General features: G+C 38.9%; 1 protein-coding gene across 1 annotated transcript; it reads left to right on the top strand.

Moving 5' to 3' along the window:
* The first annotated feature begins 1,649 nt into the window (after window positions 1-1,649).
* c1h16orf87 (chromosome 1 C16orf87 homolog) lies at window positions 1,650-7,283 on the top strand. The gene is made up of 4 exons (XM_062390402.1): window positions 1,650-1,932; window positions 4,205-4,301; window positions 4,543-4,722; window positions 6,681-7,283. The coding sequence occupies exons 1-4, from the start codon at window positions 1,867-1,869 to the stop codon at window positions 6,797-6,799; spliced, it is 462 nt and encodes a 153-aa protein (XP_062246386.1). The 5' UTR covers window positions 1,650-1,866; the 3' UTR covers window positions 6,800-7,283.
* The last annotated feature ends 3,520 nt before the right edge of the window (window positions 7,284-10,803 follow it).

Here is a 10,803-nt window from a genome sequence, read left to right as displayed (position 1 = left end):
AAGTCATGTCCTTCTGACTGGCTGTCAGTTTTCTAATCCACCTGATTATTTGACTGACGCAATGGTGATCTTGCAGCTATAAAAAGAGAGATTTAAGAGATTTAAGATACATTTATTTGTCCCAAACACATGCACAGACACACTCATGCAAATTGTAGGGAAATTTAACTTCTGCTTTTAACCCATCTGGTGCAGGACACAGACAGCAGTGAGTGGTGGGGGTCAACAGATTCTCAAACTGTACAAATAAAGTCGACATTATTATTATTTCTGTATCTGGGAATTTAGACTGAAAACATTGCAGGGGTCTGCCATAATATTTACCAGTGAGTGTGACACATTAATACATTAAATTGTTTATTTAGGGGAGAGCGTGGCCTAGGGGATAGAGTGGGTGCTCTGCAACAAGAAGGTTGCTGGTTCGAATCCCACTCTATCCCATCTAAGTGTCCTTGGCAAGATACTGAACCCCTAGATGGCCCCTCATAAAATGATGAGTGTTCTAAAAATGTAAGTCGCTTTGGATAAAAGCGTCAGCTAAATGACATGTAATGTAATGTAAAAATGTCAAAACACTGAACTATGGATTCTAATACTCAGACAGGATTTTACAAGGGATATATTGTTTGATTACATGACCTGTGCTGAGACTTGAGAAAGTAGGCAGTAAAAAAAACAATTATTAAATTATATGAATAAATACAGTTTTCTTAAATGATGCCATCAATTCAGGAAATGAGCAAAAAGGCCAACGTCCCATGATGGTTCTTAAAGCTTTCTGATTTTTAAACACTCCTGTACAGTCTGTTTTCTCATAGACAACATCTGGGGGAACATTTACTAAAAGTGAATGTATTGCTTCCTAATTGTCTCATGGTTAGTAAGCAAAGTAAAAAACAATAACAACAGCAATAATAATAATACAAATAATAATAATATATAATATGCGCACTGTATGGGGAACCCAGCAAACAGGTCCCCTAACATTCCCCTTTGGTTCCCTAAAGCTTACTTCAGTGTTCAAACCTTTAAAGAAGCTGCAGCAGACTTAGGAAGTCCTTACTGAATTAGCATAGGGTGCGTTCACGAACATAGGCGAATCGATAATTGTTTCCTAGGCAGTCATAACCAAAATAAAATCTGTAAGATGAATATGAACAGCAAGGCTCCAGAGACACATCAGTCTAATCCAAAATGTGCCGCTTACATATTTCCAAAAGGTGAGGACAGTTATCAGATTTAAACAGAACAAACAAACCTAAAACAAAACGATTCAGTTCTAGAGAAATACGTGGATATGGAGGATTGGAGTGGGTATTATACACCTCGAGACCTATGAGCAGAAATGTGTTAAATTGCTCTATATTTATTGTAATAATACGATATTTATTCCTTGAAATATGGCTGGGTGTGGATACAGGTCTGGACGTATGACAACATATCGTCTCAAACCCGCTGTAGCCACATGCGTGTCAGCGCTGATCAGTTTGAACATTTTAATTATAATCTCGTATTATTATGATTCACACGATGTGCGTGTCTTTCTCTTGTGATTGTACACGAGGACTCAACCTGAGTGCGAAAACTCTGCAGTGATTTATTTTTCCGCGCGGAACGTGAACGCTGCTCTGGAGGAGGGAGTGCGCATGCTCGCAGCCTGAGTAAATATAATAGTGTAGTGTAGCTTAGATATGAGCTTATTTACAGGTTAGCCGTGAGTACGCTTCGCCTCGCTGTGTGTCCGCCTGTGTGTGCGTCCTGTCGGGCCGTGTACGTCGGGACGAGCAGGGGAGCACCGTCCATGAGCCGCAGACACAACTTCCAGCTCGTGTAGAAGAGTCGGCGCGGCGCTGCAGGGAACGGACTATGTCGGCTAATAAAACAAAGAAAGTCAAAATGGCTACTAAATCTTGTCCTGAGTGCGACCAACAGGTGAGAGACCAAGCGGGCGCCTCGTCCCTGTGAGTGTGAGTGATGTGGAGTTTCTTTATGAAGGTGGTCATGGCTGCACAGACGGAAATGGAGGGTTCAGTGTCAGTGGTTCGTCTTAAGCACACAAACACAGCAGAGACTGAGGCTCAGCAACTTACTGCTGCTCTGTTCTGCCTCTGTCTCTCCTGGAACACACACTCACATGTCCTGTTGTGACAGTCTGCTGTCCAGCACGTGTCATTTCATATTTCATATTGTGTTCATCTGAATTAATCAATAGATTTAAAAAGGTCTGGGTGTAATTTACTATCCATAGCTCAAATAAGTTACCTAAGGTGTATTACACTACATTAGCTTTTCAGATACTTCCTATTTATTAACCAGAAAGTCACATGTGCCATTGTCCATGACAAGTCAATACATAATATCCTTCTGGGAGAAGGAACTTGGAACCAGAACTAAAAAAAATCTATATTTTATATCTGTGACTACTAAATGTGTCAGGGGAAAATAGTTCTGATGAGGATGATTATTATTAGCATTGTTGTTATTGTAGTATTTTTAAGGGGTATTACACCACTTTAAACTGCAATTTAAAGATCCGGGCAGGTATATGTGAGTAAATGTTGAGTGTCTGAATCTGACATTTGAATCTCTTGAGTCAAAGCCGGTCTGGGCTGATAATAACACAATAAGAGGTTGTTGTTGTTGTTCTTGTTGTTGTGTCCCGTAGACCTAACATGCTAATTGTCTCTCCCCCTGCTCTTTCTACACATGAACAGTTTAGAGTAGCATTTTATTGAATCATGGCATCAGCTACTTAAATATGCCAGACTTTTGCAATGTCAAAGAAAGTAATAAAAACAATTCCTCAATCATCACAGTATTCTTCCACCAAGTTGTGTAGTAATCCTTCCTGTGGTTTGGGCTTAATCTTGCTTACAAAACAACAAACTTGTTATCACCTTATTATCACTAAAAAAGCATTTGTGCAAGATCAGAAAGCTGCTCCTCTATTGGCAGATCTCTGACTCACATGGCAGTATACAACTAAACACTGGCTGCAAAGGTTGGGTCTGGCAGAGCTCTGAGGAAGCAAACTCTTTGTGTTGCATCACCTGTTTTTCATCACCTGTCCCAACACTGAAACCAGCAATCGGTACTTTCACACCCACTTCATGTTTTCTTAGTTGTGCAAAGGTGAAAAGGGAATCCAGCTTTGAACCCTACCCTCGCTTTCATTCTTGACACAACTATTTCTGACAACTGTCATGAACAAGCCGGGTTAGGGTTAGGGTTAGCACTATGAAGGCCTCTCGGAGGAGACGTTCTGAGAATATGCACAGACTTTACATTATGTGGTGTTCCCATCATTTTGCCTTCCAATGTGGCTCTTCAGAACAGGTGTAAACACATGTGGGTTAGTGATGTGATCTGTTTGAGGTTAATCAGACACAAGGGATGCTATTGCATCTATTTAGTTTGGTCTGGATCTTCCCATGACATAGTGTTTGAACGACGACAAAAGTTCATATTCAAACTAATTTTAGTTCTGTACTACGTCTGAAGTTGGTGATACTGGTTCTAAAACCATAATGATATTACATTGGCAAGGAACTTAGGGAACTATATCTTCCATTCAAATACTTCGGCATAGCCCACATAGGTGATGTCGACAGGATATATCTATGTCATGCAAAGTTTACAACTGGAAGGATTAGCTTGGTGAAAGGATGTAGTTTGGGTCAGGGAAAAATTCAATTAGTGTGGATCCAGGATTTCTATTTTCCCCTTCAGTTACTTTGCAAAAAATAGTTTTTTTCTAGTATAATAGTTGTTTTCTTAAGTGTAAAGTATTCATATGGCTAAGATGTTAAAATGTTGGAAAGAAATCCAATCTGTAAATTGCCACTCACTAAGATCAGAATTAAACCCTTGACAAATTTGTGTACATTCTCTCTCTGATAGCCAACACATTTTTATAAAAAAAAATTCTAAAGCTTATTGATTTTATCGCATTGTAAATAAATAACTATGTTGAGCCTTTCAACACTGCTACAGTATGCAAGTAAAATCCTGCCCATGGAACATGATGTGGAAATCCCCTGGGTGATACCGCTCTGCATGTATCCGCATGTATTATTGAAGTGGTTGAAAATCCCTGTCCTCTATATGTGCCGATTCTATGAGTTGAACTGCTGTGGCATTCATGGGTCAAAGGAAAAATGTCACAGAGATTAGATCTTAGTGTTTCCTGTTTGTTTCTCTCTAGATTCCAGTTGCGTGCAAATCCTGCCCGTGTGGGTATGTGTTTATTAGCAGAAAACTGCTGAATGCCAAGTTAACGGAGCGCTCTCCAGCCATAGCAGGTAAGACTCAGCTGGAACGAAGCTCTTTATTATGTCGACAAATATAGTTTGACCTTGTGTGAAAACATTTGCTTCATCATTCTAAGTGTTTTTGGCTGTAAGAAACATTAATTGAATAAAGAAGTGTATTACTTTTTTCAGTGCTGTCATTTGTGCTAATATGTTTCATATATATTAACATATATTTCAGGGTGGTTGAACCACACTTTCAGTTTTTCATTATCCATATTTTCCTCTTTAGAGAAGCTGGACTTGAAACGTAGGAGGACAGAGCGCATTCGCCGTGAGCGGATCGACTCTCCTCTAACCAGTGACATGGAGAACAGGAGAAGGTCCCGAGCCAACAGCCAGTCAGATCCAATCCGCAGGGGGCGGGGCAGACCAAAAACAGTGGGGCTGAAGAAACAGGACGAGGAGAAAGGTGAAACAACTGCTTCAAAGTTTGATTTTCTGTCTGGGAAAGCAAATGTTTCTGAAACTAGTTCTGAAACTTATTCTATGAGCCTCTTTTTTTTTTAATTGATTGAAAATGTTGCTTTGATTGAAATCTTACAGATTGAAATTGACCTAAAGACATGAACATAGTCTTACTATATATTTACGTCTCTTACTTTCAACCGTCTCATATCCCCTTGCTCTTTTAGACCATGCGTACGCATGGTCTCAAGCATGCATGAAGTTTGCACATTCTTCCTTTATTAAAACGGGTTAAAGCTTACACTGTTAGTCTGGTTTTTGTGTGTACGCATTGTTCACACATCTGACCCCTGGTCCTCTCCACTCCGGACAGTCCACTTGCTTGTACTGCTTGTTGTTGTCTTTTCATATTTTTCCTCTTTGTGAAGTTCTCTTCCTGTGCTGGGAGTTAGTGCAGAGGACTAGTTGGGATTGTGTCCCAGCCCCTCTTCTTTGCCTTCACTTTAATTAACTTACTCTGTAATTGTCGGCCCGAGACTGACTCGCTCTCACTACACGTTGTTTAAAGATTAATCCATCATTTCTGACCTGGACCTTGTGCACGTTAAGAAGTGTTTCATGATATCAGAAGATTTCTTTGTGGTCAAACTGCTCCCTGTACTAAACTTTGTGCACTAGTTAGTAAAGACGCCACACACCCAGTTCAGGTTCATGCAGAACTACAATGTTAGATATCAGAAAAAATGCACCTGCTTACGTGGGAACGACTGACGGCTGTAACAAGTTGTTCCACTCCAGTCCAATAGGTGGCGGTAATGCAGAAAACATGGAGGAGATCTGTTTGGCATGCTGGAGCTCTTTGAAAATTAGATAATTGAGTTAATGCTGGTAAAGAGACGATCATGAAAAATAAAGTGTACTTAAAACACCTGAAATGGTGGACTTACAGTGAGGGAACATATTTCACAAGCTGTTGCAGAGATTAACTGAAATAAAAAGTTGGAGTTTTTTTGGGGGTGGAGACAGTTCTTCTGTATCTTCATTATCAAACTCCTAGTAGCTTCTGTGTTCCGTATGAACTGTTAATGTAGTTCAAGTAGATGCAGCTCAGATAACCAACATGTAGTCCACCGTGTAAAATTGGGTCCTTCAATTTACTGTCACATGTTGTTTCCTGCAGAGTCTAGGGTTTGTTTAGTGTCTCTCGTCCAGAGAATCTTTCATTAGTGTTTGACAGGATTCTTATGTGGGTGGTAAAAGAGGTTGGTTGTGTTTTCATTCTGTTTTGGGACTAGTGTTAGGCGTTATTCAGTTTTCTTTTCTGTGTCAGACTTTTTATACCCAAACCACATCCATGTGACAGAAGTAGCTCCTCTTTTTGTTCCAGACCTCTTGTTTTGTTGTGACTCGTCAAAGCCCTTCCTGTTCAGAATGACCACATTCTGTGTCACATTCACTCTCCACCATGTGTGTTTGTGTTGCCTTCAAGTAAATACCCTTCATGCTTCAGTGCTGTGGGGTAGAGCAAAGACCAAATGTCAGAAATGATTGTAGTTAGTATTTCTTTACAGATCACCCACTGTTTCTCTTCTGAGCCAGAACAAGCACAGCCCAGCTGCTAGTTCCTGCAGTTTACGCTTGTGATGCTCGTCGTATCAAACATCAGTTTATTTTGCTTCTTCAGAAACAGCTGCTGCTGGCACAACTGCTGGTCATGTTGGCAACCAGGCCACAACACTGGCCTCCCCTTGTCCCTTTCACTTCTTATTGTGTCTTAGCCTCCATGTCCTTCATTCCCCTGTAATTTTTTTTTTTTTACAGTACAGTTCTGTTTCAAATTTGCAGAAGTAGGTCAATTTTGTCAAACTCAAATAGATTTTTTAAACCCCTTTGATAGTGGTTAAAAATGATTTTATATAAAAAAACAATTTCTGTGCTGATTGTGATTTGCTTTTTCCACAGAGAAACAAGAGAAGGAGGTGGATATTTACGCTGGTCTCTCTGATGAAAAGGCCTTTGTGTTTTCTGTGGCCTTGGCTGAGATCAACCGCAAGATCCTTGGTCAGAAACTCATCTTATAGATGGAACAATGAAAAACTTGAGAAACCCAGCACACAGGACCTACTGTAGGAAATCTTTTAATGAGGACGACCAAAGAGGACAGAACTGGATGGAGCTAAACTTTGACCTGGACTTGCTTCACTTGGATAATTTTTTTTTTTACAGGATTCTAAAGATACTGTCATCGATTCCTGCTATGTGCAGTGCACAGCATGTGTTTAATACAAATATGTATAGACTGTCAGGTCACTTTATTTTAGATACATTTTTCTTCATTGTGAGTGCTGATGTTTAAAGTCAGAGAAAGCTGCAGTCAACTCATGGCAGTGTCCATATTTCCTTCAGTGATACAGAAATTTACACAAGTATTTCTGAGACTGTGAGGTTCTGCCTATGTAGTGAATGTGTTGATGACCACAGCAGAATGCCATATATAACTGTATAATGTGATGCTATCACAATATACTGTATGTATTATAAACACAACATAAAACCTGAATAGGGCAGGCTGTCTGGGCTCAAACATCATTCCTTATGAATAGTTTTTAAATCGTCTCATCCTAGTGTTTTTTATTAATTAATTAGTTATTTAATTATTATATAGACTCATCCTGAACAACCAAACCTTTATTTGTTAACAAAATGAACAGTTGACCAGAGACCAAGAGTGGGATATTATATATATATATATATATATATATATACATTAAGCCAAAACCGCAAGAATTCTATCTGCCATGTTTTGTGTGGTTATAACTGCTGATTTGTTTGATTCTTTACGAGTATTGGCTCAACTCAAACCTATTGATAAAGTTTATTGAAAGGGATTTGACAGGTTTGTAGCTTAAAAATAGTTCAGTGGTCAAGAGATGATTTGTATTTTGCAAGAGACATAACCACAGAGTTCTGGCTTTTTAGCTTAGTTTTAGAAAATTATTTTTTTACCGACAGCAGTTTTAAATCTACTTTTTACTCTGGCTTGCTTTCAGGTTTAGTTTCATCTCAGGGAAAGGTAAGGTAAAATAAACAGAACATACTCTCTGGTTCTGTGGGTCAAATCCACCTGGGGATATGGAGAACTGTGAATAAAAGAAAGTGATCCAACAACTCTATCTACAATCAAGCCGACCTCTGGATGTAAATTGGAATCTAAAATATCTTAAAGAAGGCGCCTGATATGACTCAGAAAAGAATGATATTATTTTGGGAAATGGCACAATGTTACACAGGCTACCCACCACCTTATAAGCGGTCTAGTTATCTACACAGGGCTGTGAGAATAACTCAACTAATAGTTTGTTGAATTTTAAAAGAGCTGAGATTATCCATTTAGACCAAATATAACACACCACTTAGTAAGCAATTCAGGGAACGATTAAAGACAAAACTACATGTCCCACAATTTCATCATCTCAAAAATGTTAAAACCTAAATTCTTGTCAATAGTATTAAGCCTCTACAGCTGAAGGTATTTTCACATTTAATCCCTTAATGTATCACAGGTCACTTAATATTTTTGTCATGGTCTTTGTTATAGAGGTAACATGTAAACCCCAACTGTCACATTCTTTTGTTGAACACTTCAGCTATATGGTGAATATACTCTCACTTGGAGGTACTGTGGTCAATAAAGTTTTCTTTAAAGAAAATGGAGGTTGTTTAGTCTGAATGATGACAAACTACTATAGGTGTGGTACAGCCCATTCTTATAGGCTGGACATTAAGACAGGAAGCAGGTTACTGTAGTGACTATGGCTACTTCTGCTAACTCAACGTTGTGCCACATCCCCAAAATCAGTGAGTGAGTGAGTGGTTGATCCATCTGTCAGGTTTGAGTTCGAGTTTAAGTTACACTGGTCGGCCAGGGATTTAAACATTGTTATTTCCCTTCCCTACAGGATACATATTCATCATCATAATAATATATTTAATGTATTTAGCACCTTTCATAACACAAAGTCATAAATTTCCTTGTCCTGTCAGGCCTAACTAGTAGACTACAAAAAATGTTTTATTTGATATATTTCAGATCATAATAAAGTATATCAACAAGTATATATGATGAAGTGGGAAGGAGGTTGAAACACTCAATGTATAGATACATTTTACCATGTAAGATGTTTCATGATAAACCATTGAATGGAAAAAATTGTTTTGACTGTAAAATGAAAAAAAACCTTTAGAAAAATAAGTAAATTATACACTCATTCAAACTAATAAACATTAAATAGATGGGACCAGTCTGAGGCTTTATAGTTATTATAGTTATATATATATGACAACTAACATAATAGAACTGTTTGGAAACAATGAATATGTAATGTTAATAATAATCAGCAGATTAAATGAAAACCTCGTCCACTGTTGGACGTTGATCAAACAAACACATAACACAGAATCTGCAAAACAACAATTCTGGTTCTAAGAAGAAATTTCTTCAATAAGAAGCTACACATTCGCTTGTGTTATGGATGTACAGAAATATTTTTAAAACAATTCCCATGGAGCTAAAAACATTGTTAGTCTTCGGTAAAATTAAATAGCTTAACTAGAAATGAATTCTCAATAAAATATGTAATTTAAGTTCTCATACTTCCTTTCCTCACAGAGGTGTTCTTTCTGTCAGGTCCATTGTTAAAGATTATAGAAGCATGGCTGTTAATATCTGTTTCTCTTATGTGATTATTTGGATTTTTATTTTGATATCACTTACATTGGTTTACCTCCTGTTTGGTAATGGTTGGCCCTGTGTGTTCCACCTAAATCCATCCAGTGATCCCAGCTGTTCAGTCTCTGTGCTCCCAGGCTCTCTCTGCCTGTCTGTTCAGCTCCTCAGTGTTTCTTCCTCCTGCTGGTCTGTTCCCTGTACTTTACATCATAAAATGAGGCAGGGCAGACCTGTGTTTTTTACAGAAGACTGCCAAAGCACTTCACAGAAGAGACACGTGATAGGTTAGAATCTGTGGGCAGACCGCAATAAATAGGGGTTTGTATTAAAGTGGGTGCCACATCATATAATCAGATCAAACCGAGGACAAAGCCTTTTCACCAGATACCAGACAATGTTCAGAAAGTGACCTTGTCTACCTTTACCATGACGTAAGACACATTCAGCGATGAAAAAAGTGCTGTTCAGCTGTACAGAGGTATGATATACAGAATCCCCCCCCCTCATTTCCCCCAATTCCTCTGCATCTGGCAGTCCCATCACGTTGGACTGCTTTACAAAGCAAGGGTTTGTACCTAACCATGAGGGGGATCAGGCATACAGGCAGCGGTTGACTGATTCCTTTACCTTTCGACCTTTGCGTCTAGCGCTGACTCTGCTGCTCCAGGGTCTGTTGAAGGAAGGATTCTATCACTAATATGCCTAAAATAGCACTGAATGAGTGTTCAAAGGAAGGAACCGGCTGGATTAGACTGATAACTGATAGGAAAATTGGGATTTCTATAAAAAAAAAATGCTACCCCTACGAGTAAATTACATGTCATTTGGCTGACGCTTTTGTCCAAAGCGACTTACAATTAGTACACTCAACATTCATGAGGGGCCATTTAGGGGTTAAGTATCTTGCCAAAGACACTTCGGCATGCAGATGGGAGAGAGTGGGGTTTCAACCGGCAACCTTCTTGTTGAAGAACCACCACTTTGACCACTAGGCCACAACATAACTTATGTAACCAGTCCTTTATACAAGGGTACATTTTTTACTTTGTTTTTTTGAACTGCACTCCAGTCTAGACTTGTAACTTAATCAGTTCAGTGACTGTCCGTGAGTGGCATAGAAATAACTTGCTATGTGGAACATCATTACCTGGTCAAGCACTACCACAAGAGGTCAGCCAAGATCAGCCTGAGCAGCCCTTCAATCCATTTGGTGTGGAAACGAAAAACTCATATATTTAAATCTGGAATAGCTGAGCACGTTAACATTTAAACTCTTCATGGTGTGATTCGGTTCACTACCTCTTGAATTGCGTAGCTTCCTGCTTTGCTGTTAATGTAGAAAATGTAGTAGATTAA

The sequence above is a fragment of the Platichthys flesus genome, chromosome 1 (assembly GCF_949316205.1).
Source record: "Platichthys flesus chromosome 1, fPlaFle2.1, whole genome shotgun sequence".
Lineage (NCBI taxonomy): Eukaryota > Metazoa > Chordata > Actinopteri > Pleuronectiformes > Pleuronectidae > Platichthys > Platichthys flesus.
Note: the sequence above shows the minus strand (reverse complement) of the source record. Positions and strands in the feature narration are given on the sequence as shown.